The sequence below is a fragment of the Eulemur rufifrons genome, chromosome 16, assembly GCF_041146395.1.
Source record: "Eulemur rufifrons isolate Redbay chromosome 16, OSU_ERuf_1, whole genome shotgun sequence".
Lineage (NCBI taxonomy): Eukaryota > Metazoa > Chordata > Mammalia > Primates > Lemuridae > Eulemur > Eulemur rufifrons.
The window spans coordinates 82,374,086-82,400,786 of record NC_090998.1 but is presented as its reverse complement, the minus strand read 5'-3'; the positions used below and the strand labels follow the sequence as shown (position 1 = coordinate 82,400,786).

The 26,701-nt window shown below is 45.5% G+C and overlaps 1 protein-coding gene across 2 annotated transcripts in view; it reads right to left on the bottom strand.

Annotated features, from left to right (window-relative positions):
• RFX4 (regulatory factor X4) overlaps window positions 1–26,478 on the bottom strand; it is a 149,281-nt gene extending 122,803 nt beyond the window's left edge. Inside the window, exons 1-2 of one of the 2 annotated variants that reach the window (XM_069490057.1) lie at window positions 26,136–26,478; window positions 1,768–1,854 (exon numbers count right to left, since the gene is read on the bottom strand). In XM_069490057.1, the coding sequence (XP_069346158.1) occupies window positions 1,768–1,854; window positions 26,136–26,178 (130 nt within the window). In that variant the 5' untranslated portion in view covers window positions 26,179–26,478. Of the gene's footprint in view, window positions 1–1,767; window positions 1,855–8,592; window positions 8,793–26,135 lie in introns of those variants that run through there. The other variant, XM_069490056.1, reaches the window with a different exon arrangement.
• Window positions 26,479–26,701: the final 223 nt, after the last annotated feature.

The following is a 26,701-nucleotide window of genomic DNA, read 5'->3' as shown; positions in this document are numbered from 1 at the left end:
GCCAGAGACTGATGGAAAAGGGAATGAAGTGTTATTGTTTAATCGGTACAGAGTTTAAGTCTGGGAAGAAAAACAAAGTTCTGGAGATGGATGGTGGTAATGGTTGCACAATAAGGTAGGTGACTGTACTTAGTGTCACCAAACTGTACATTTAAAATGATTAAAATGGTAAATTTTATGTTTATGAATATTTTACCAAAATAAAATAAAACTTTTGGCCAGGTGTGGTGGTGGCTCATGCCTATAATCCCAGCAATCTGGGAGGCAGAGGCAGGAGGATTGCTTGAGGCCAAGAGTTCGAGACCAGCCTGGGGAAGAGTAAGACCAAATCTCTAGAAAATAGAAAAAAAAAATTAGCCAGGTGTGGTGGTACGTGCCTGTAGTCCTGGCTACTGGGGCGGCTAAGGTGGGAGGATCGCTTGAGCCCAGGAGTTTGAGGTTGCAGTGAGCTGTGACGACGCCACTGCATTCTAGCCCAGGCAACAGAGTGAGACTCTGTCTAAAAAATAAATAAATACATAAATAAAATAAAACTTTTTAAAAAGAATGTTCAGAGGTGCTTTATTCCTAATGGTCAAAAACTTGAAACAACTTAAATATCTATCCACACTTAGATGGATAGGTAAATTGTGGTATATTCATACAGTGAAATAAAATAAAGCAATTAAAAAGCAAGAACTACGGCTGCATACAACATGCGTGAATCTCACAGACATTATGGTGAGTGGGAAAAGTTACATTAATAACTTTATGTTACAAAAGAATACAGAGTCCACGTTTCCATTTATATGAAGTTTCGAAAACAGGCAAAACCGATCTACTTAATAAAAGTCAGGACAGCAGTTATTGACAAGAAGGAGACACAAGGAAGCCTCCTGGGGGGCTAAAAACGTTCTGTATCTTTTTCTGGGTGGTGATTACACAGGTGGATACAATATGCAAAAAAAAAAATTCATCAAACTGTTCACATATGTCAATTTTGTAAAATGAAGCAAAATGGTGATGATAGAATGACAACGCCAGAAGGGGCTATGGAAGGAGGCTGTGTAGCACGTCTAACAAACATCCTGGGGGACTGTGGAGTGGGTGGTTCTCGGCTCATGCTTTGAAAAACTGAACTAAGGAGATGTGATTTACCAACCAAAGGGGAAAGACACTTCTGATCCTGCTGGAAATAACATTTACAATAAGCTGTCCCCCCTCTTTTTAGTGCTTAAAGGGCAAATGCAAGTGCCAAGTAGTCTTCTGCTCCTAAGTATAAAGCACCCGGCAGCTCCAGTTTGACATAACACAGGGCAAAGTGTAAACACAGGAGTTTACATCTTTGAATTGACTCCGATTCTCTAGTGTCCAAGACCTGGAAGAAATTTTTGCTTTCTGATAGCAAAGACATTTCCGGCTCTAAAGCAATAATCTCATGACACCACTGCTCTAGACCCGTATCTACAGAGGACACTGAGCCACATTTGCCAGACTGGAGCATCACTATAACAGGGTCTTTGGGGACACAGGCTAGCAAGTCCACTGCCTAAGATGAATCTGTAAACAGCAAGCTTTTGCTATGGCCTGAGTTTCCATGTCCACCTGCCTGAATTCCACTCCCTATTGTGCAATGTTATATAGAGGGCTTGGGATATTTCATAAATAGCTGGAGAATGTCTTGTTTCATGTGACTTGCTCCTGCCTAGAAATCTTGGGGGGCTATCCTTCCATCAGGACATTGGCCATGTCTAGGACGTCATGGAAGAATGAGTTTCAAGCACTTACTTTCATCATTAGAAACATTCCCCAGAGATGTGTGGCTGGAATAACGTTTGTTTTCACTTTCATTGAGACATCTTTCAATCCAGCTCTCTAAAAAAAAAGAAGAAGAAGAAGAAAAATAAAGTCACAGAATCGCTGTGGGTGTTTGCAGAGAGACAGGAACATCATGAATGCATTAGATTTAAATGCTCATTGACTTTCACAAGGCATCTGCCCAGACTGGAATTGGATTTTACGTGAAGCTCCATGTGCACCATTGCTGATGAGACTGCTGAGTAGTTTGGAGGCAAAATGACCATTTGAACCCTCATTTGAGTATTTCTTAGTCAAATTCTACTAATTCTGGAGTATTCTTAGCCCAGTACTACCAACTGAGAATTATCTTTCTTAGCAAAGAAGATATATTTCTGAGAAGTAGTTTGTAAAACGAAATTTGGTCAACTGAATCACTGATGGTGGTTGGCAAATTTGTAAATTAGCAGCGGAATCCTTTCTTCAAATGAAAACAAAAAGAAAAGCAGGTAAAACCCTGGGGGCTCTGGTTGAAGTAGAGAAGGAGGGCAGGGAGCCTTGTAGCTCACCTCGCTTTGCCCAGTGACCCCTCGAAGAGGCTCTTTGAAGCAAAGACAGGAAGGAGAAATCAAAAGCACTATAGTAACCAAAAGACTATGGATTTTTAAATCCAATTTCAAAGGCTACACAAATGTATTTTTCACAATGTAGTATAATGTTTATTCCATTTTCTAGACCTCCCCCCCCACCATGCATTCATTCAATCGTTTATTCAACGTCAGCTAAGTACAGTCAGTTCTGCTATAACACTTGTTTTGGAAACACAAATGTCTTCCAACACAAGTGATGTATAATACCAGGGAACAATTTGAGCATAGTACAAACTTTGTGTTTCCTTATGCTCCATTTCTTCCATAAGAAACATTCGATGAATGCAGAAAACTGCACCCAGCTGAACTGAGCCCTATAGAAATATGCAAAAAACACAGACATTCACACTGCAGACACTTCAGTTCAACACATATTATGAGTCACACCTGCCCAGATAACTCACCTTCTACCATTTCATAATAATTCACATGTTGCAACCCTCCCGACATCCACTTCCAAAAGTCATCTTCAGGTCTTTTTCAAGGTGAAGTGCTATATTTATTGTATTGTGTATCTCTTAACCACTTAATGTGTGCAAAACTGTGCTATCATTTTTATTAGGTTTTTACATTTTTAAATATGTCACTGACAAAGTTTTTGAGTATTGTGCCTCTAAGCTTATTTTTCCAGTAAACTCTGTGGTTATTATTGTGCAATTTTATATAATGTGGTGATTTTTAGGAAGGCACATGGGGTGTTAGAACTGACTTCGCCTATGTCTATGGGCTTTTGAACTGTGTGGTCTTCTACTGCCTTCTTTATGATATGGTAACTGGTATTTATTGAACACCTATTTGAGCACACCAGGCCCTTTCCATATGTTATCTCATTGAGTCCTCACAACAACTATCTAAAGCAAGGCTTTTAACCTCTATTTTTCCTAGAAAGCAACTGAGGCATAAAGGAATTATGTAATGTGACTCCTCATAATTCAAAGAGCCGAGGAAAAGATCATTAGTGAGCACCTTAGGTTACATACTGTAAAAAGAAGCCATGGCGAGGAGTCAGCTATGCAGAGAAGGGGAAAGCAGATGCCAACAGCAGGGAGAAATGCTGGATTTTTGTTTTGTTTTGTATCTTATGTCCCAACAAACTGCTCTTCTAAAAGATGCTTCCAAAATTGTAAATAAGTAGGGGAAAATATCCAAGGGGAGGAACAAGGGCCAGCTTGTTCAGAGGATATGGAAATCTGGTATTTCCAGGGAAATGTTGAGGAGCAAGAAATTCAAAACATTAAGACGTTACTCCTTTCAGATATCCAATGCACAATGTAGAAACAAACAGCTCATCATGTTTTCAAAGCTAGGATGCACAAGGGGGTGCTGGTCATCACACTGTATCCAAAAGCACATAGGATTACAAATCTCCAGAATCCTTTTCAGGAGTCTCCAAAATGTCTCCACTCAGATCTTCCCACACTTTCAAGTCCTGGCACATTTTCTCTGGCAACAGCCATGGCTGATTTTGCATGGCATCTACTGCAGTTTTCAGCTCCTACCTCCACCAAGCCATACCACCAAAATCTACGTCTATTGTTTGGGCCAGCCCCTGCTCTTTCTGGACAGAAACATCCACACCTAGTTACGCTCACGTGCATGTGGGCACACACACTCACACCTACACTACCACCCCTCTTTCACTAGAAATAAGAATTGAGGGAAACACTCTCACTCTCACCCATTTGCCTAAGCCAGGATCAGGTGTATTAAAATCAGAGTCCTTAGAAGGGCCTGTTCTTGCAGGTGAGAACCCCCAGGGATTGGTGGGACACTGTCTGAAGAATTCATGGCAACATTCCGGAGAGGAGTTGGCAATAATAACCAGGTAGGCCAAGAGAGCACAGCACCTGCCCACAAGAGTTCAAGTAAGAACTCTCCTGACGTCTGCACCTCTGTGCAACCCCGCGCTAGAGAGAGATGAAAGCAAGGGTACAGAAGAGGGAGAACGTGGGATGTGCCATGAAAAAAAGACAGAAGACGTCTCACCCATTTCACCCAGTCAGTTCTCTCTGACCCCACGACCTATGCCTGTAGCCATTCTGCTACCCAGCTCTGCTCCCTGGGACATCCCAGAATAAGTTTGGTCTTGCTGGCACACAACATAGGGAACGACAGTGATCGTGTCTCCATATTTCTTGTTGAAGTACCCCATCGAAGAACCCCACTGTTTCAGCTCTTTCTTGGAAGAAATTTTGTCCAGTTCTTTGCCATTCAGTTCACCTGCTTCTGGATGTCTCCTAGTTAATCCAGGTCTTTGTGAACATTCACTTCCCCCAGGGTAGACTCCGAGGGTTTAGATGGTGGTCTGAGCAGTGGCAAGTGTGGCAGAACCATCACTTCCGTTGTTCTGTCACTTGGGAGTTCTCATGCATTCAAAGGTCTTGCATTCCAGACTACGTGGATCTGACACTCTGAAATATCCAAACAGGCTACGGGTCCTGGATTCACAGATGCACTTTGACCTTTGTCTTCTTCCCAATGGGGCCCATAGCAGTGGCATCTTCAACTCATATCCCACAAGTCAGGTTGCTTCATATGACTTGAAGGCCACTACTTACATCAACTGAAGTAAACTTTATGTATTTTAAAATTATTTTTAACAACAGATTTTCGTCTTGCAGAGGTCAAGAATTGCTTGACTAGAATGACAGGTATACTGAATTTTGAGTAAAACACTGTGTTCTTCTACCTGATTGATTTATAGATTATATAATTTTATATTAACAAAGGCCACCATACCTTGATCCCTTATTATGGTCTAGGCATTGTATGAATACATTACATACATCATCATCCTTAATCCTCATTACAACCCTAGGGGTAGGAGCTATTAATAGATATAAGAAAGCTAAGGCTCAGAGAGATTCGGTGACTTGTCCAAAGTCACCTGGAATGTCAGAGGAAAGACCAGCATCCAAGCTCGGGTCATAATCACAGTGCTTTCTCCTAGAGTGACCTGAGCTCTCTCCTTCTATGTCCTGTCCAGACCCTGGAACACAGGACCAATATTGCAGCATTGTTCTCAGTCTGCCTTGTATTAGAACTTTTGCTAAAACTCTACTTATGTATTATCATTTTTCTAAATTAATTTACATATTTCTTTGTCAGCTTTTGTCATATATAGCAGGCTTTTCAGTTTAGAACTTCAACATCTTAGGAATGGAGCCCATTTTAGTCTATTTCTTTTGACTTTCCACTAGTGCCTGTTACAAAGTTTTTCCTGTAGCCTGGCCTCAATAAATATTACATTAGTGACACACATGTCAAAGAATGCATAGCATATAAGTAGATAAATTCGCATGTCTATAGAATTTCCTAATCATTTTCTTTTTCACCACATAAGGCATGAAAAAGTACAACACATCAAAGACAATTTTCCAAATAAAGCAAAATTCAACACACATTTATGTTGTGCCTTCTAGAGGCAAGAAGCTATGCTAAAGAAAAGCTGTGAGTGATATAAATATGAACATGACTGGCTTCTGCCCTCTAGTTACCGTCTAGAAAGCAAGGCAGGTGCTACTCCCCGAGCTCACGAGTGAGGGACCCTGTCATTTTTGTTCACCATCTTGTACCCAATGGCTGGCCCTGTGACTGGCCCCACAGATGTTGAACAATAAATATGTGTTGTTGACTGCATTGCTTTCTTCCTAGAAATAAATAACATTAAGTTCCTACTGTGTGTCAGGTACTGTGGAAGGCATTTTCACATATGTTGTCTAAATTGAACTTCAGAACAATATTATATGGTATGTTGTAATATCTCTATAGATATGGAAACTTAGGCTTGAAGAAAAGGTTCTAAAGCAAGGCAGACTGTGATCAACGCTGCAATATTGGCACAGTGTTCTGGGGACTGCACAGGACATAGGGCAAGGAGAGCTCAAAGCACACTTGGATAACTTCCTATTCCCAGTCACCTCATTTTTGATCCATAAAAATCATCTGATCTTTTAGTAAGGACGAAGCTTATGCTAAATGCCCACCAGGATTTACCGACGGCTGTGAGTGTAGGCTCCTAGGCTGTGAAGCATCCCTTCACCTGCTCATCTGGGATTACGGGCAGGAAGAAGGATGCAGAAAATGCCTGTGGATTTTCACTTTACAAGGAGTTTAACACACATTCCTTAGAGGCAGATCTTCATGCCTCTTCACTTTGAATTGAAGATTTGGAAACCCCAATTTGAAGTGATTTATTCAGGCTTATATAATGAGGTTGAGCAGAGTTATCGGGTTATCAGGTTTTCTAGGAGGCTGATTCCTTTTGCAGCAGCAAAGAACAAGTAGAAAGTAGCTGCGTCGGGAATACAGCACATCCGAGGCAGCTCATGGTTCAGAGTGGTGATTCACAAACACATATGGATCTGGCAGCAGGAGCTGATTAAGATGGTACCAAAAGCCAGGTAATCCTTGAAGCTTACAGAGCACACTGACAGGGACCTCGTAGATCCTCCATGCATCCATTCATCCATTCTGCATATAATTACCAGGTGCCTTCAATGTAAAGTTCAAACAGAAGAGATGGACAAAAGCTATTCAACAGGATGTCAATGTATTACTGCAGGGTATCTCTGGTGGACCAATGTCTCAAGACCTAAAAATATTTTGTTTACTTATTCCTTTTTTATCATTTATTTTCTCCATCCTTAAAATGTAAATTCTTACAACCTTGTCTGTATTGTTCAATACCTTGTCCCCAGGAGCCTAGAACAGTGTTGGGCACATAGCTGGTAGCGATGATTGTCATGAAGAAAGTAAAGTAGGATAAAGGAACAGAGAATGATGGATCCTCCACCAGAAAGGCCCATGGGAAGAAACAGCCTGTGAGCAGAGACTGAGCATAGTGAGGGAACAAGGCATTCCAAGACTCAGAGAGACGGGACCACAGGACAAGGGCCCCTAGGCGGGATTATGCTTGACTTGTTTGAGGAATGGCAAGGCAGCCTTGGGGACTGATGCGGAGTGACAGAACAGGAAACAGCACAAGGCAGAGGCCTGCTTGGAAGAATGTGGTGTTTGCAGTTAGAAAAACTTGATTTCAAATCCCAGCCAGTCACTTACTAGTTATGTAGCATTCGGATTGTTCCCAAATCTTCCTAAATCCCGACCTACCAGATTTCTCCAAAGATTAACTGACATAATACAGGTAAAGCACTTGGTGTGCTTGGCTTTGTGGGCTGGGCCATAGCAAAATGAGGAAGGCAGGGTCTCCATGCACCAGGAACTCACAGCCGAGTGATGGGGACAGATGCGTAATGGTGACGCCTGGCCTTTGTTGAGTGCCCTCCCAGGCTGGTCACTCTGCTTCACATCCCTCATCTCTGCTCCTCACAACAGCTGAAGCAGAGACATTATTCACTCCAGTTCGCAAGGAGGAAACTGAGACTCAGAGAAGCTAGGTAAAGTCACCCAGCTAGTTGGTGGCCGAGCCAGGTCAAGTGTCTGACTTCAAAGCTGGTGTGCTCTCACCGAGGCACACTGCCTTCTGAGCAAGCAGGTAACCAGGACTGCATTTGGTATTATAATAAGGCACTGTGGGGGCACAAAGAGGGAGCTTCCAACGCGCCCAGCTGCTTCACAGAGGAGGTGGCATTTCTGCTGGTCCTAAAAGGATTCGGCACCTGCTTAGACCACGGAGGGAAGTGGAGTATTTCAGACACGGGGGATGCCATCACAGACAGAGGCATGAAGCTGTGAACGGCCTACTGGGTTCTGGGAAAGGCGAAGAGTTCACTGTCCTGTAACCCCAGGAGAGGTGGGAGACAGGTGGGAGAGTCCTAGGAGCACACTGCAAAGGCCTCGCCCACCAGGCTGGGAAGCCCATGGGCAGCCGGGAACCAGCCGTGGTTGTTAAGCAGTGGAGGAGTTTTGTTTCTGAAGAACTGGATGAGAACAGGGAGGTCCTGACTTATGCAACACCTGAAGGCAATGCTGCCTGACTTAGAAAGTGTCACCGGGTTTTAATAGAAGGTGTTATTCATCCTCTGTATCAACAGTCTTCCAGGGCACTGTGCTGGGGCCTATTTTAGGAACTCGCAGCTTTAGAAACGCTACATAAAAAGAGTTGACACGCCACACTCCCAGCCACCAACAGAGGGCTGGCCCCAGGACCCTCTTGGGGTGCTAGGGTGTCCCAGTCTCCCCTCCCCGGGGGCCTGGTCATTACCAGTGGAACTGCGTCGCCGCCGAGGCCTGCCCCTGTAACCCCCAGCCGCGGGGTGTGCTTTCCTCTTGATCATTCTCTCTCAGGCCCTTTTTCTCTGTCCCTCAGGCTCCCTGACAGTGGAGACACACAGGAGTGTGTGGAAAGTGGGCCCAGGAAGCTGGCAGCTGTGGCCTCTCCAGGGGAACGCAGGTCAGTGGGTTGCCATGGTGATGCCACAGGCCCTGCCCCAGGGGCCGCTGGGTTCCAGGAAGGGGCCCTGTGCTGCCTCCAAAGGGGCAGCCCCATCCTGCCTCTGCTTTGATTCCTTCCCTCAGTCACCAGATATTGACTTAGCGCCTACTGTTTGCCAGGCTCTGAGGAGATAGTGATGAACATGGCAGACAAGGTCCCTGCTCTCGGGGAGCTTATATTCTGCAGTGGAGACAAAGACAAATCAGGAAGATGCTTTCAGAAAGCAATGAGTGCTAGGAAGAAAATAAAGCCATGGGATGGGATAAAGAGGGACAGGAGTGCTGTTTCAGATAGTGGGGACACTGAAGGCCTCTCTGAGGAGGTGACGTTGGAGTACAAAGGCCTGAGGCAGGAGTGGGCTTGGGTGTGTGAGGAGGAGCCAGAGAGCAGCGTGGGGAACAGAAAGGGGAAGACCAGCAGGAAATGGGGTCAGAAAGTTGGGAAGGGCCCAGAGTGTGTAGAGACTTGCTGACCACCCTAAGAAAGTCACATTTATTCCAAAGGCACTAAGAAGCTACTGGAAGGCTTTAAATGGGCAACATGAAATGCACTGGCTCAGAAAGGGTAGCCTACTTTTATTCACTCATCCCATTCTTCATTTGTCAACTGTTTATGGGGTACCATGTGCCAGGGGCTGGCTACACAGTAGGGGTACAGCCTCGATAAGACAGACACCGTCTCCATCTTCATGGAAAGTTAGTTTAGTGTGGAAGTCAGCCATGAATAATCACACAAATAGAATTATAATTACCAAGAGCACCATGGGAGAGAATAAAAAGGGAGGCTGGATCTAATCTGGGAGCTTTAGAAAGCTTCTTAGTGGAAGTAGCATTAAAGTGATGCTAAAGAATGAGAGGGTGTGAATCAGGTAAAGAGGGAGGAAAAGTGTTCATGTGCAAAGTTCCTGAAGCAGGCAGAAGAGAGATACATTCAGGAAGCTGACAAGCAAAAGCCAGGTGCAATGGTGCACAGCTGTAGTCCCAGCTACTCAGAAGGCTGAGGTGGAAGAATCACTTGTGCTCAGGAGTTTGAGGCCAGATTGGGCAATACAGTGAGACCTCATCCTAAAAATTTTTTTTACGAGAAGAAAATTGACAAGCAGTCTGAGCACAGCTGCACACATTCATTCAGATGACAATTTAACACATGTTTACTGAGACCATCCTGTTTGACTAGCCCTCTATAAGATGCTATGGGGCATGCACACACTCAAGCCTCGCATCTGTACTCAGTGCTGGGTTAAGGAGTCTGGATTTTATTCAGTAGGTGGTTGGGAATGTCTGAAGGTTTTTGAGTAGAGTAGGATATAAGCCAAACAGTTCTGTGGGCGGCTCCATCTGGCACTGCTAAACACATCTTTGTGGGGAGAGAACAAAAGCAGGAGGCCATGGAGTAGACCATATCACACTTATCATCATAACCTGGACACTTTTCAGATTGAAAAACAGTATTATTAATATTATAATTTTTCCAGGATCACATGGGTAAACCAGGATTGTCACAGGCAAATGGGGACTTAACGGTGCCCCTCTGTAGGAAGCCACTATAGTCTAATTCTTTGAGGCCTAAACTGGATGGACGCAGTGAGAGAAAAAAAGAAAGAAAAGTGTGAATGAGAAAAAATAAGAACTGTGCCCTCTTCCTGGTTAGCTGTGTTCATTCCCCAGCCAATCCGTGTGACCAGCATCTCCAGGTCTCTTCCTCATCAGCTGGTCTCAAATTACAATGTGATGCAGATGAACCTGTGGTGTCCCAGTGCAAGCACCATCATCGTCATCAACATTCTCATCCTAGCAATGACTTGCCCAAGATTACATAGCCCATAAGTCGCTGAGCCAGGATTTGAATCTGACTTGAACCTAACCATTAACCTACACTGTAATACTCATAATTATATATGATTTAAAGTCCCATCATGAGTGCTAAGCTGTGTCTGACATAATACCAAACACGACAGGTGCTCAACAATGCTACTGCCCTATCTCACATTAGGAAAATTCAACATATAACTCTTAAGTGCACAAAGAGATTAATTAAGGGGTCATTATTTGTAATGAACAAAGAAAAAAAATTAATGAGAAATCCTCTGAGGAGGCAGCAATGCCGTTTGTACCGTTTGTTCAAAGATCATGAACTCATCAACGGTCTCCAGAGACCAAAAAAAATTAAACCTAAGGTGTTCGGTGCCATCTCCTGTCCAAGATAAATTCAATATAAAAGCTCTGCTCTGAAAATATCCCTGGGAACACTAGTGTTAATGTACATTGGTGCATAACTAGGTTATAAAAATTTCATTTCCCTTCGACTTTGGGGGGGAGCATACCTACTACTATCTAATGTCAGCAGGCTTTTTGTTGGTTTCCATTTCTATAATTACAATATTATTAAAACATAAAATCTGAGAATAATTATTGGCGCCAAGGCTACTCGCTCTGCATAGCATCTGATATTATTTGATTCTTGACCTCATTGCCTTTTCTCGTTGTTTTATTTTTTAACCTCTTCTGCCTGGTTAGGGGATGTGGATTCCCCTGAAACCTCAGGAGCCAGGCACTCCTGGCTACAGGACCCAGACAGATCCAACGCAGCCTCAACTTTTCAGATAAACCATCAAAACATCCTTTTCTTGGGCAAAATGCTTTTTTCTTTTCTGGCTTAATCTACTGTAGAAATTACATTTAAAAGTGTTGAGTAGGGTGCAGTGGCATGCACTTGTAATCCCAGCTACTTGGGAGGCTGAGGCAGGAGGATCGATGGCTAGAGCCCAGGAGTTCAAGGCTGCAGTGTGCTATGATCACACCTGTGAGTAGCCACCACACTCCAGCCTGGGCAACGCAGTAAGACCTCATCTCAAAAATAGATAAAAATATTAATACATAAAAAATTAAAATGTTGAAAAGAGTAACACATTTGCCCACAACCCCACCCTTCTAACCTGGGAACTACTTTTCCTTTTTCTGTGTTGCCCTGCAGTCTCACGTCCCTACGTGCACGTAAGTGAGCTAACTGTAACCCCAGCGGACATATAATTCCTATTTCTTTTTCTCTTAACATTCTATTATTATGCAGATTTTCCCTGTTACTACAGTCTACATATTCATCATTGCTTGAAAGATGCCCAAAGTTCTATGGAGCATCTCAATAGAACTATTTTCAACAACATTTTAATGAGCAACATGGTGCACATCATTTTTTCTTTCTTTTGAATCATTTCCCGAGAGTCGTCTAGGAAAAAGAAAAGTAAGCAGGTGAGGTTAGTGACGAACTGCAAATGAATCATCTGAATTCCAGCCTTATTATTAATACTTACTAGTTCAATGACTTCTCTAAACCTCAGCATCCCCTAATGTGTAATGTGGATAATAATCTGCCTATTTCATCTTAATTGTATGAGATTTAAGTGAACAAATGCACGGGAAGCACTTAGCATAGTGCCCAGCCCTGAGCCAGCTCTAGATACTTGGAACCACTATAACGCCCAGGTACTTGTTCTGATAGTAGCCCTTTTTTCCCCTTTTCCCTTCCCTCCCTTTCTCCCTCCCTTCTTCCTTCCTTCCTTCCTTTTATCTTTTAATGACAATGTTGCAGTGTAATAGTTAAGACCATGGATTGTGAAGCTGCAATGCTAGGTTCAAAGCTGACTTCTCACTGTGTGACCTTTGGTAAGTGACTCAACCTCCTTGAGCCTCAGTTTCTTCATCTGCAAAATGGGGGTAGTACCAATAACATCTCATGGAGTTTGTATGAGAATTAAGTGAATAAGGCATATAAAGTGCTTACATGATAAGCATATAAGTCTTAGCTAATATAATTTTTATATCGTGCCCACCTCAAAGGCATCTTACTTTAGTCCCTACCTGTTATCACTTTTCCTGTTTGATTCTCGGATCTCTTGGTGCAGAGAAAAGAACATGGCCTCAGAAGTGAGAAAGACACTTAATTCTAATCCTCCCCTTATAATTGGCTAGTAAACTCTACAACACTAGACAAATTACTTAACTTCATGGGCTTCAATTTCCTTCCTATTAAAAAAAAATCTACCCCATGAGGATTATTATGAGGATTAGGAGAAATAATATTAATATAAGCTCCTTAGGAGCTGATCGTACCTTATTCACCCACTGTTCCCTGCACTTAGGACAGTGCCTGGCCCAGAATAGCAGATCAATAAGGAGTGGAGAAAAGGACAGAAAGGAGGGAGAGAAAGAAATGAATGAATGAAGCACCAAGACCAGGTGTGGCACATAGTAGGAGCTCCAAAGAGTGTTAGCTCATCTGTAGTTCAATCATCAAGTACTTGTTTGCATGGGACCTTGAGCCAGGCTTCAATGAAAGTAAGAGAAGACATGCAACATCCTTTGTGATTTAATATATTAAGTAAATAGTTATTAAGCACTGACTATGTGCAAGACATTCTGGTAGATGCTATACGCTGTGCTAAGCACAGATAACAAAGACACAGGTAGAAATCTTGAGAAACAAAGGAAGAGGCTTCAAGTAAACACATAAAACTAGGGTGGACAGTACCTTTCTTTATGACTACATGCCTTTAATGGGTGTGGGGGTGGCCTGGTTTAAACAAAGCAGGGTTAGCTTTGGGGCCATAAGAAACCTCAATTAGGACACTCACTCAACGAACCAACCATGTGACTGTATCCCACTGAGCCTCAGTTTCTCCAAGTGAAAATGGAATGAATGTTCATGCCAATTTAAAGGTTTATGAGGTAAACCTGATAAAGTAGCTGAGACTACAGGTGTGCACCACCACGCCCGGCCAAAAGATTGAACATAGTGGAAGAACAAATTCTATAAAATTTTGTTTTCTTTGCCTGTGTGCTCCTTGTGTGTGTTTTGGGGGTGAGGGTAGGTCTTGGAAGCCACTAGGGGACCACAAGGAGGAGCAAGTGGCACTCAAAGCACCTTCTGTTCATTGAGTCCTGTGCTGATCCCTTTATAGGATTATTTCATTTAATCCTCACAATGCCTAGGAGGTGGGTACTTGAATAGCCCTATGTTGCTGACAAGCAAACTGAGGTTCAGAGAAGTTACATAATTTGCCAAATTCATAATCCAGCCCCTGGCAAAACCAATTCTCACCAAGCCTGCTGGATTCCAGAGTCCTGTTAATGATTCTATCAGTGATTACATGCTATTCAAATGGCAGGTGCTGTTATTTTATTTTATTTTTTCCATAGAGATGAGGTATCACTATGTTGCCCAGGCTGGTCTCAAATTCCTAGCTTCAAGTGATCTTCTCTCCTCGGCCTCCCTGAGTTCTGGGATTACACGAGTGAGCCACCATGTTTGGCCCAAGGTGCTGTAATTTTAACAGCAAGGTTTATATGTAGAACCTGTTCTAAGTGAAATCATGTCTGTAAGTAAATAGATATGAAGCCCTTTGATGATGTGTGTAAGATGCAAATTTGCCAAAGTATTATAACTGGCAGGCAGGGAGATACTGGCCCAGCCATGGTGCCAGGTTGAACTCAGAAGCTTCGAGAATGATTTGAAATGAAAGGCACTCGTTGCATGAAGGCACCCCCGCAGGATGGAGCACCTGTGGGCGTACTCCTCAGTCAAGAGCCTGCTGCCAAAGTCACATCTCTGTACCTGTGGCAGCCAGTCACCACCCACTGACACCCGTGACAGTGTGCTCCAAAGAACTGCAGTGTGAGCTGCTGTCTCCCAACACGATTAGGGAATGACTTGACCTCTTGAACTCTACATAGTAGAGAGGTGAACTCAAATGTACATCTCTAAGGTCTTCCTTCTAGCTTTGGGTTTTAGGAGGCAAGGAGGCTGCCTGGTTTTGGAATCAGAATAATCTGTGTTCAAATCCTGGTTTGCCAGTAGTGGCTTGACCTGGACATGTTAACTAGGCTCTCTGGATCTCAGTTTCCTCATCTGTAAAATGGGGATAATAATACCATAGCTTCAATAGGAGAATCAAATGAGGTAACATGTATATGTATTTAGCACAGTGCCTGGAAAAAATTACAAGTTTTATTAATCTGCTAACCCATTTCAAACAGGGACTCACTTGTATAAAGAAGAAGCAAATAATTTTGAAAAGAATTCATTAAGTCAGCCTGCCATTAATTGCCAAAATGATTTCAATGTAGTTCCCTCCTTGCCTCCTACCTTCCTCCCTTCCTTCCTGCCTTCCTTCTCAAAATGGTCTATGTATCTTCAGGTAAGGATATACAATTGTACAGCTTTGGTGTTTTCATTTCTTTCTTTCTTTCTTTTCTTTTTTTTTTTTTTAGAGACAGGGTCTCACTCTGTTGTCCAGGCTGGAGTACAGTGGTCTGATCATAGCTCACTGCAGTCTTGAACTCCTAGGCTCAAGTGATCCTCCTGCATCAGCTCCCCAAGTAGCTGGAACTACAGGCACACACCATCACACTCAGCTATTTTTTTACATTTTGTAGAGACGGGGTGTCACTATGTTGCTCAGGCTGGCCCTGAACTTTTGAGCTCAAGTGATCCTCCTGCCTCGGCCTCCCAAAGTGCTGGGATTATAGGCATGAGCCACCGTGCCTGGCCCATTTCTTTTTTTAAATTCCTCTCAATACCAAGAAGAACTTTGAACAGAACACAGGAGCAAAAGGGAATCCTTTTTTAGGTCCTTCTTGGCTTGGATCCCTCCGGACTTCTCTGCTCTGCAGGTTTTCCAGGTGGTGCTCGAGGCTCAGCCAGCCTTGAGCGAGGCCTGCCTGGTGCCTGGGGGGGCAAGGTCTGGGCTCGCAGCTCTGGCAGCCCCAGCACCTCCTCGGCTGTGCCCTGTGAGGTAGCCGAAGCGGAGAATGCCCTGCAGCCTGGGTACCCAGAGGAAACCCCAACGAAGCAGAGAAATAATTCATTCTTCTAATCACACCAAAGTTTTCAAACTTTAAAACGGAGGCTTGATTAGAAGAAAAGCTGTGTTTTTTCTAAAAGCCTGGCATTTCTGAAAAGGTCCCCTACCCAAACCAAAGCAACCTCAAAAACTCTGCCCACTGAGTTGAAAATAAAAGTTCATGGAGACCAAAGGCCCTCTCACAACAACCGCTCAACGCTTTAGAAATCTTCTTTCCAATGCTTAAAAGTTTTAGCGTTTTAACTGAGGGGCTCAAGCCCTCTGGAATCTTTCTTCCTTGTAAACTCCCAGAGCTGTCTGAGTCAGACTTATTTATTTGCTATGATGTCAAAGAATGCTACGTGGAGAAACTATTTTGCTTTTGAAAAAGGAGTCAGCAAGTAAAAGAAATAAGACTCCTAGAAACAGAAATTTTAGCCTGTGCAGTAGTCGCATAAGGACGATACCAAATTAGTTGATTTTCTTTTTGGTGGAGCAAAGAACTTTATACAGGTGCCCTAATTCTTCCCTCATCCTAGATTTATTATCAGCAGTGGAACTAAACACCGTGAAGACAACTTGGCAGGATGTTTAAAGTAATAGATCAATTCCATCAAAAAATAGGTTTGAGTTTACGCCATGGGCCTAATTCTGGAACTTCATAAAATCCTAGTAACCTCAATAGAACCTTGACCTACTCATGAGCATTTAGATTCAGTCCACAAATTATAAATACATTATATGCATAAACTCCCCAAATTTAGACTAATCACTCAGAAAAAGATGATGTGGAACTCAAAAATGTCTCTCATGCTCAGTTTTTAAAAATTATTGATTCTATAATTGTAACATTCAAAAAAACACTCCCTTCTTCAAAAGTCTAATGTAACTTGTGATGACTTCATGGCAGTATCAAGATTCAAAACAAATGCACCGGCAAAATGTTCTTCACAAAATGCATTTATTTGTGCCTCAAAATTTAGATGCTGATGTAATTAGCAATCACTAATCACTCTTTAGATTATTCAAATGACCAGTCAAAATCTAGTTCAAGGACTAGTTCACTTGTGTTGACTGATAGTGCATTTTTGCCAACATGACAGATTCAAGGAATCAGTGCTTAAGAAGTGGAAATACTCTATTCTGATTAAATAAAAATGCTGGTCTAAACACTGACCTTTCGCACTAATGGGTAGTTGGAAAACACACAGGACACAAAGCACCAACTAACCTTCACTGGGTTGCAGCCTTTTCAAAGGCTTTCTCATGATCCTTTTAAATTAAAACAAAACAACCACAACAATACAAATCCAACACGTCCAGGTTCACCCGCCTACTAATGATTATTGATTGCTCAGAGGAAGATTTTGCTTTTATGTTTTACTGGGGAATAACCAACCACGAAAGTGGAAGCTATGCACGTATTTCAAAGTGTTCCTGCTCTGAGGGTCTCATCTGACACCACAGAAACCACATAATCTACTGGCACAGGCCAATCCAGCCCTAGTTGCCTAAATTTGGACCAGATTCAACTGAAAGCAAAATGGCTGCATTTCACTCTTTTCTGCTTTTTACGATCTTTTTCTCTCTAACGTTTTAAGAACTCAAAAACCACCATGTAGGTAAAAACCAAATTATAAAGACAGAAACAGAACAAATAGATATTTTATCCTCACATTAAAAAAATCTATTTGCAAGAAAGGCAAAAGAACCAAACTCTCTGTATCCTGCTAAAATGAGTTTCAGAGAATGGCTCCTTTCAAACCGAGTTTTCCACTTCCTGAAAACCAAGTGTAAAATGATTCAGTCTTTAAGAGAGTGATGTGTACATGCATAAGGGGTGAGGGGGTGGAGAGGAAAAGGGGAGTGAAGAATGTGGGCCACCACATTCCAGGACCGGAAGAGCATCAGGAGTGGTGGAGGGGCCTCCACCAGGGATGTGTAACACATGTCGTGGTCTCTAAGTGCTCCACGGAGCTCCCTCCCAGGATTTCCATTCAAGCCAACAGGTGTTGCCTTTACAAAGACACATTTTCCACTTCCTTTAACAGGCTGGAAAACACAAAGATGAAATCATGGCAAACAGGAACACATAAAATGGTAAAGAAATGAAAATGAAATTAAACCTTCCGTCTAAAACCTTTAAAAAAGAATGATTTACCTTGACATTAAAACAGAAATTGTGTCTACAGAGTACAGAGCACATCTAGATATGCTGAAACAGTCTAAATTTTTTTCAGTGTTCTTATCCGCCTTTTCCAACTAGACACCTAGAATCGGGCACAGAAAGGTCAGATAGTTATTTTTAATAATAATAACAATAATGCCTGCCATTTACTGAGCAATTTCTAGGAGCCAGGCATTAAATTAAATACTTAACATGTACAATCCCATTGAATTTTCATAACAACCCTCGAAGGTGGGGAGTAGATGTTTTCACACAGAAGGAAACTGAGACTCAGAGACATGAGGTAATTTGCCTTGGGTCACACAGCTAGAAAGTGACTGAGCTAGGATTTAAACCTTGGTCTGTCTGATCGCTAAGCCCATGTTCTTTTCACTGTCACACTACGTACACCTGAAGTCTTATTTTAACACATGCCCGTGAATGACTTCCAGATGCAATATATTGTGTGTTCAATTACCTGAAGGCTACATAATATTATCATATTACTTAATGGCTTTTGCCTCTTTGATTATTCTTACTGGTGTATGTCTGTATGTGAGCATGAATAAAGCCTTGACATTCTCAGAGACAAAGCAAATGTTAACCGAACTTCAAGTGAATCCCAAAGAAGATGAAAGTACATTTCACAGGAGAGAGATGAATGCTTTACTTATGTATCTATTTTTGTCAACAACAATTTACAATTTTGTCTCCACAGTTTAAAGAACTATTTTCACACCTTCATGTAAGGAAAGAATAGCAAGTTCTTTCCTTTTGCTAAAATGCTATATGTTTCACTGGATATTCTGTCTACCACCACCCTCCCTCATAAAAACAAAAAAGAAGAGGTGGTCAGTACAGCTTCATGACTAAGAGTGTGGATTTGGAACCAGACAGATTTAGTTGTAAATCTTCCACTCAAATCCTGGTTCTGCTACTTATCCCTCTCATGGATATCCTTTCTCTGCCACAGTTTCTCATTTGCATAAAATGAGGTAGATAATAATACTCAACACACACACACAAACACACATATATATTTTAGAGACAGGGTCTTGCTATGTTGCCCAGGCTGGAGTGCAGAGGCTATTCACAGGCACGATCATAGAGCGCTACAGCCTCAAACTCCTGGGCTCAAGTGATCCTCTTGCCTCAGCCTCCAGAGTATCTGGGACTATAGATGCATGCCACCGTGCCTGGCCCGTAACATTTATTTTTAAAAATACAACTAAGAATGTATCTAGAGCACTTGGCACCTGCCTGGTATATGAAAAGCATTTAATAAACATTAGTTTTTAAAATACAAATGAAAAGCTTGGTGTCTTTCTTACATTCTGCCTCAGGGAAGCTAGGCACACACAACAAGCATGATCTTGCTTCCCATGCAATCAAGGTATGCCCTGCCAGCCTAGTTTCTAAGACTCAGAAACTCATTGAACGTGACAGCTTCTAGCTCTGCTCTTGCCTTTATCCCATTGGTTTCTCCATTTAAACTGTAAAGAATAACAGTTTCTTCTTGATGGGGCTGTTGTGAGCATGACATAGATAATGTATTTAAATTAAAATGCTTAGGAAAGTGAAGACATAGTAAGTATTGAATATATGTTATCTATTACCACCGTCACATTTCACATTCACTACAGGCCTTTCAGCTGCCCCATAAGAAAACTGAGGCTCCGCAATATTAAGCTTCCAGAACAAATGCTCAAGGCTTTATTTGGCAGAGCCACCCTGTGAAAGATAGCAACCTTCCCACCACCGTGCTCTGGCTTTATTATTCCAGATAGGTTTTCTTCTTCAGATTGCTTATCCCTTGCTGAAATGATCTACTTTTGTGTTTACTTATTCGTCTATATAGAACTCATGCTCTAGAGCAAAGGGGCAACATTTATGTGAAGCCCAGAATCTAGTTAGAGTGCTGGGCACGTAGGAGACACATAGTTTTCTTGCATGAATGAATGAATGAATGAGGAAAGCCAAGACTGGTCTATGTCCAAAATCTGTACCCAGCAGCTACGATACACTGCCTTCCCATTGCTGCTGTAATTTAAAATCCTCTTTAAATTCAGAATCACATGATTCCTTCAGAGGAGTTTTCTCCAGAGCCCAAGGAAGCATTGCATGATTCTCCACTCTCATCTACATGTTCCCCTTCCCACCAAGTGGGATTCTAATTTCACTAAAGGCCAGAGTCACAGCCAAACCCAGGTCGTCCTCATGAGGTGGGCGAGGTGAAGAGAAGGAACCGGAGTTTCCTAGCCTGCTTTCCAATCCAGCGCTGCCAGGTACGTTGGGCAAGTTCCAGGCCCCCTTTCATCCTAAAAAGGGACCATGCAGAGTTGTGGTAAGGCTTAAATGGCTAATGTGTGAAAAAGTGCCTGTTACAGGGTGGACACATGGTGAGTACTCAACAAGAGAGAGCCTCCTTTCAGCCAGGCTCCCAAAAGATTCTATGTTTATGTCCCTTGTAATGCTCACCACCCTCAGCAGTATCCACACAGTCTCTCATCAAATACATTCTGAAGTCCTTGACAGTAGGGACTATGACCTTGTTCTTCTTTAGGGTCTGCCACCCGATAGGTACTCAGGAAGTGAGACTGAATAAAACCTAAAGCCTTCCTTTTTTACTTTTACCTGACACTTCCAAATAATGTCTTTGAGTTCATTCTCTCTCCCTTAACCATTAATAAAATTGCAAATATCTAAACTAGAGCAGAAGGGGTAAAAACAACATTGGAGATTCCTCCCACCTTTTCCATCCTACAGAGCCTGAGGGCCTTTGGAAGGGCAGCTGAAGAGTGTCCCAAGTGACTGGTAAGGACTTGTGGGGTGGGCTCGTAGAGGCCTGTGGAAGTGGAGATCTGACTGTCTGGCATCCCAACTTGTGATGTCCCCATTTTACACCTTCTCAGCCTTTTTGGCAAAGACACCAGTGCAAATGAAAGAGAAATCCTATGCTTCACGATAACACCTCTCTCATGGAGCACTTGCAAGGATCAATATCCATATAACTACTTTGTAAATAAAGTACCCAGAAGATTTCATATATGCATCAGAGGACACATGGACTCAGGCATATAACTGAGTGGTAGAATTTTAGATAGATCATAGTGATTTTTACATCTAACCCATTCATTTATAAATGAGGCAACAGGTCTCTGGGAAAGGGGAAAGGTTCTTTTGCCCAAATTGTCATCAGGAGGGGTGCCTAGGTGTGAAAAGAGATTCACCTCTTTCTAAAAGCTTGAGCAATGAAGGTAGTGTCTGGTTTTCCTTTGATAGCAGCATTTTAACACATTGGCCAGTGTGTATTCCTCTCCAATACATGTGAGGGGCTGTGATGCTGGCTTCATTATCTAAAAGCATTTCGGTGTTCCTTAAATTGACATTGGATACAGCCCCATAAAATCTAGTGTCTTTTAGTAAATCCTTTTGGGATGCAGGGAGTTGGGCAAAGACTTAAGGAAAGCACAGCAGGCGGCATTGAGAAAGGAAATTATGGGCCTTTTAAAAGTAGTTATTCAAGGTTCTTGATTCTTACAATCCCAAATGACTCCCCAAAATATCCTAGTATATCATTAGTCTGAGGAGAGATTCACTAATCATGCAGTGGGTCATAGTTCAGATAGTGGTGACCAGCCCACATATTGCTTCCTGGATTCTATAGTAAAGCCCAAGAAATAGAGGGATAAGTCTAACTTGTCAGAGAATCTCAAATTAATCCCTAACCCTTCATTTTACAGGCAATGAAAACATAATCTTGGAAAGGCTAGAAGATGAACATTCACATTACAAGTCACATTACAAGTGGCTAAGTGGGAATCATAGCGCGTTTCCCACTGTAAAAAGGAAGAACAGATAGGATCTCCTCTCTGCACTTTCCCCACCCCCAAGATTTCTGGTCAGGCACCTCCTTCTCTTTTCTTTCACGCCTTATCCTAACCCACCACCCCTTCAGATCCGGTTTGAGAACGGGGGTGAGAAATTCATCCTGGGCGACCCACGGGTCGTGGGGAAGAAAAGCCAGAAGCTTTCACGTTGGTGAGCCTGTGGCTCTTGGGGAGGCGGGCGCACTGCCCAGCTGGCGCCTAACCTCGGGACGGGGAGGGAGGCTGGAAGAGAACCCGGAGAGGAGGGGTGGGAGCAAGGGCTCAGAGCGGGCTGGGAAAAGGTGTAGCCGCTGGAGAGAAATTAGAGACCTCGGCGCCTCTGGGAAGCAGGATGGTCCAGCACTCACACAGCGGCAGGGAGGCCCCCGTGCAAACTCCTCTCTCCTCCTCGCACTCGGCCCTTTGTTGTCCGCCTCTGCCTCTGGCTCCCGCTCATGCCCTCCGGTCCCCCGCCCCCTGAAGTCACCCCAATTGCACTCATAATATTTTGCTTTGCGCCGGGTCTGTTTTCCACCACCAACTTCCAGCAGTCTCCATGGCGACGCGCTGGGGAGAGGGGCGGGCGCGGCCATGGAAATCCCAGGCCCGAGCGGCCGAGCCGCCCTGCAAACTTTTCTGAGTCTCTGGGTCCTGCAGGCCGGGTAGGAAAGCGCTCTGTCTCAGGCCGCCGAGCGGAGTCGCGTGCAGCGTCCGGGGCTCGGGGAACTTGGCCTGCGTGCGGCGTCCGCGCCAGCAAGGACTGCAGCCACCGGGCCCAGGAACCCCGGTACCACGCAGCTCTCACTTGATCCAGCTGCCAAACTCAGATTCCGGCGCTTAGCAGGTGGCAGGGGTGGGGGTGCGCATGTCCCCCTCGCCCGCGCATACACACACACCCCCCGGGAAGAGCGAGACAGATTTGGGCTCAAGAGCAAGGCTCAGACCTCCGATCCCTTGTTCCCTCGAGCTCGCAGACTAGTTCCCTGGGCCGAAGAAGGCGGCTCCCTCCCCAGGGCTGCTCCTGGGGAAGGTTGGAGGAAGCCCGGACCCTTTCCCTGCAGGGCAAGCTCTGCCCGGTGGGCACCCCACCAAGGTCACTGGACGTCCTTACCTCGGGGCCCAGGGAGCCAGGCCAGGCCTTGTGCTGAGTCGGAGGCCTGTAGACTACCGTGCCCTCCCACAGACGCGGCCTGGGGGACTAAACTTTGGCTGCAGGAGTACTTTGGCCTCCCCAGCTCTGGGTTCTGGAGGTGAGGGCGGAAAGTGGGTAGAGGCATAAGTTTCCAGTTTGAGCTTGGCAGTGCCTCTCTCTAACGCGCCATCCCGTTTAACAAGAAATGATTCTTCTGTTGCGTAGGCGACCAACCTGGCCCCGGCCCACTCTTCAAGTTCTTAGTGGCCCAAAATTCTACCCACTTTCCCCTCTCGTTCTCGAATTTCCGCGTATCTTGAGTAACTGAGGAACGCTTGCCTGGGTAGGGCAGCCCCAACTGGACCGTACCGCCACAAACCCCGAGCTGCTGGCTGCAGCCCGCGTGGGAAGGTCGGGCCATGGGGGGTTCAGGAACCACTGTTGCGCTGCGCTGGCCGAGTGGGACGCGCGCCTGCGCTAACTGCAAAGCGCGCACGGGCGGACAGTACGTCCACTATCCCTGCGCGCGCCTGCTGCCTCTGCCACCTGCCAGAGCCCCGCGGCCAGGCCAGAGTCGCCCCGAGCCCTAGGGGCTTTGCTTTGTCAGACTCCGCGGCAAGCAAGCCGAGGGCCCATGAGGCGCGCGCCGGCTGCCCGGCTTCCCCCGACGGTGCCATTGTCTTAGCCCCACACTTGTTGAGTATTTTGGAAAAACCCGAGGAATATATTACTGGCTCGGTGTGTGGAACAAAGGGGCGCGTTTCCTCAGGTCACCCTGAAGTGGCCCCAAAGCAGGCCACTAGAGCCTCGGCCCCTACAAAACTGTTCTCTCAGGCCCAAGCACTTCGCGGGGATTTTCTTTTTAAGAGTAAGGGATGGTGGCCTGGCTCGGCGGCCTCTGATCCCGGACGCTTCCGACTTCGTCCTAGCACTTGCTGTGAGTCGGTTGTTCAAGCCCTTTTGGAATGAAATGATAACAATAATATTCTTGGTTCTGGTCGCCCGCAATCTTATATAAAAGGAGCAGAATCGAACTGCTCCATGGAGCGCAAGTCTTCTCAAGCCAAGGAGAAAGGACCTTTACATAACAAGAGAGACTCAGAAAAAAAGCTAATTGGATTAAATTCTCTGGAAGGGAGGTGAGGGAAGCCTCCTGGACCGGACCGCTCCGAGCCGCACTTCCCTTTTTGTAGGTTTTGCAAGTCCGAGTGAAATGTCACCTGGTGCGCGTCGTGTCATTTCTTCATGCTGCCATTTACCAAAACTTTTGATTTTGAGTTCAGGATGGCGACCTAGGAATATTTCAGATATACCAAAGGGGGAGAAGTGGGGTAGAGAAAGGACTTTGGTTTCAGAACCCGTTTGGAGTGTTTGCAGTTAGAGGTGGAGGTGACCAGAGCCCCCACGACCACCATCGAGGACAGAAAACGGTGCATCCACAGCCCCACAGACCTCCTCAGAAGTACCAAGGGGCTCCAGTCGTGTGGCGGGGGTGGCTAAAAACCTCAGCTGGGCCACGGCAGGTTGGGGTATGCGGACCCCAAGTCCTGGCGTGGGCCGTTCAAAAATGCTTGGCCGCAAACTCTGCAGAAGTGGTTTTAATTTTGTTAAGAACATTCTGCTTTAACGATGGGTACTCAGGAGGTGCGGAGTGGTGCAGCACTTGAGATGAAAATATAGGGGAAAGGCTCTTTTCTCTCTGGGCGCCTGCTTTACCGCCAACGGAGGAGACCCCGGTAGGGCCTGCCACATCCCGGCAGGGGCACGCGCGGCAGGCGACCCCTTTCCTTGCTTTCGTTTGTCATCGGGTATAGGAAGGAGGAAGACTCCCTAGGGGCTGACACCCAGCCAGGGCAGTGCAATCGGGGAGGGCCTTGACTCTAGCGACCAGAAATAGACAACTATCCTGGAAAACCGAATATCCTTCCTGGCCAGAGGAGCCGGGTGTCTGGGCCACCAGGGCCTCAGCAGAAACAGGAGAGGCCTTACATATTTCTGCAGGGACCGAGAAAAAACCATCTGGGGCGATAGCCAGGTGACTCCAGCCCCTACCCCACATCCATATCCAGCCTGCCTGGGGGTGGAGGTGGGAGACATTCATGTGGCGTTTGTTTACTTGTTCTAGGAAGAACCCTGTCTGTAGAAGACGGCTGAGGCTGGAAGGCACTTGTTGCTCCGCGCTCCAGTGCCCGAAGCGGATGTTCCCGGGCACTATCCCAAACTTAGAGTCAAGCTGCTTCCTAGGTGCAGGCTGCGCCCACCGCCCTATTTCTGCCTCTCCCCGACCCAATCACCCCCAGAAACCCCGAGTCTGCAGCCGAACCCGAATAGGAGTGGCGTGGTTGGGAGACTGCGCCTGGGGGAACGGGTGAATTTTGAGAGAACTTCCACCTGGAAAGGACATGGCGTAACTCAGATCTAGAAGTTTGGCTGCTCTTCAAAGGTGCTGGGAGTGGGAGGTGGCGAAGACTACTGGAGAAAGAACAGAGACGGCGGGCATTTTCGTTGTAAGACATTCTTTGGCTTCCTCTGTTGTATGGACCGCGGTGACCCCAAAACCTGATGCCCGTCACCAACAGCTCCTGAACTGCAAAACAGTTTGCACACCCCATCGCCAGCCGCTCTGCGTCCTGCCCTCTCTCTCCAACAAGATTACAGCCACGGAGTGGAGCGCGTTGTTGGGTGCCCCTACCCGACAGAAAGGCTGCAGCCCGCCTCGGACAGCGCTGGGCTCCCACCTCCCGCTGTGGCGGATTCCCCGGGACCACCAGGCTCGCCGCCGCCACTCCCTCCAGCTGCGCGTCTCCGCCAGCCTTGGTCCCCACCTCCCAGGCTCAGTGCGAAGCCGTCACCCTCCCCCGCCTCTGGGCGTTCCGCTCGGCTTCCCGGCCCTCGCCACTAGACTCTGAGCGCACCGCTATTTCGGGGCTCCCAAACCGAGGGAGGACCCGAGCCCGGGATGGGGCAGTCCTTTCGCAAAGTTTTTGCAAGTGGCACCTGGAGCTCGCCTCAAGTCAGCGCATCTTTACGTAACTTTGTGTCCAGGACAAGTGAAAGCGCGCTCCTTAGCGCGCGCGCACGCACACACACTTGCACACACAAACACACGCTTACACACACACACTTCCAGACATCCACTTACACACATCGCATCGGATTGAAAACTTCTGCAAGCTCTCCGTTATTTCTTGGGATTCCACTGTCAAGTTGACTCGTCGGAACTTTTTACAACTCTTTCTAAAGTTCCCCTTCTCCCTTCTCCTTCCCTCCCAATGTCTCCCCCCACCCCCCACCAGTAGGACTAACCTGTGGAATCCATGTCGGGTTCCTCCAATAACCCACAATGCATGCTCTTCCCATGGACAGCACAGGCGCCCCCCAAAAGTCCTGATGTTTGGGGATCCCCTGTGCTAGAGATGCCCAGGGAGGAAGGGAGTGAGGGAGGGGAGAAGAGAGAGACGCAGAAAGTGAGAGGGCAAAAGGATAAAAGAGGAAAGGAAAAGAGAAAGAAGAGGAAAGAAAAGAGAAAGAAGAAAAGAGGAGAGAGAGAAGGGAGAGAGCTGGGAGAAGGGGGAGAGAGCAAGAGTGAGCGAGCGAGGGGACACTCAGTAATCCAGCCGGGCAAAGCCAAACCCGTCAAAATGTTTGCGGATGTTTCATGGGAAAAAGCATCATTTTATAGGAGCCCCGATGGGAGCAATGTCATTGATAGGCCAGCCGGCCTGATGAATGGCCGCTCGTCAGATGGGGCCGTGGCGAGGCGCACTGTGAAGCCCATTGTGGGCCTGTTTTGAATAAGAAAAGCCGCCTCCGAAAAGGGGGGCTCAGAGCCACGCAATCCCAGCCCTCCGACTTCCCCCTTCTATTATAGC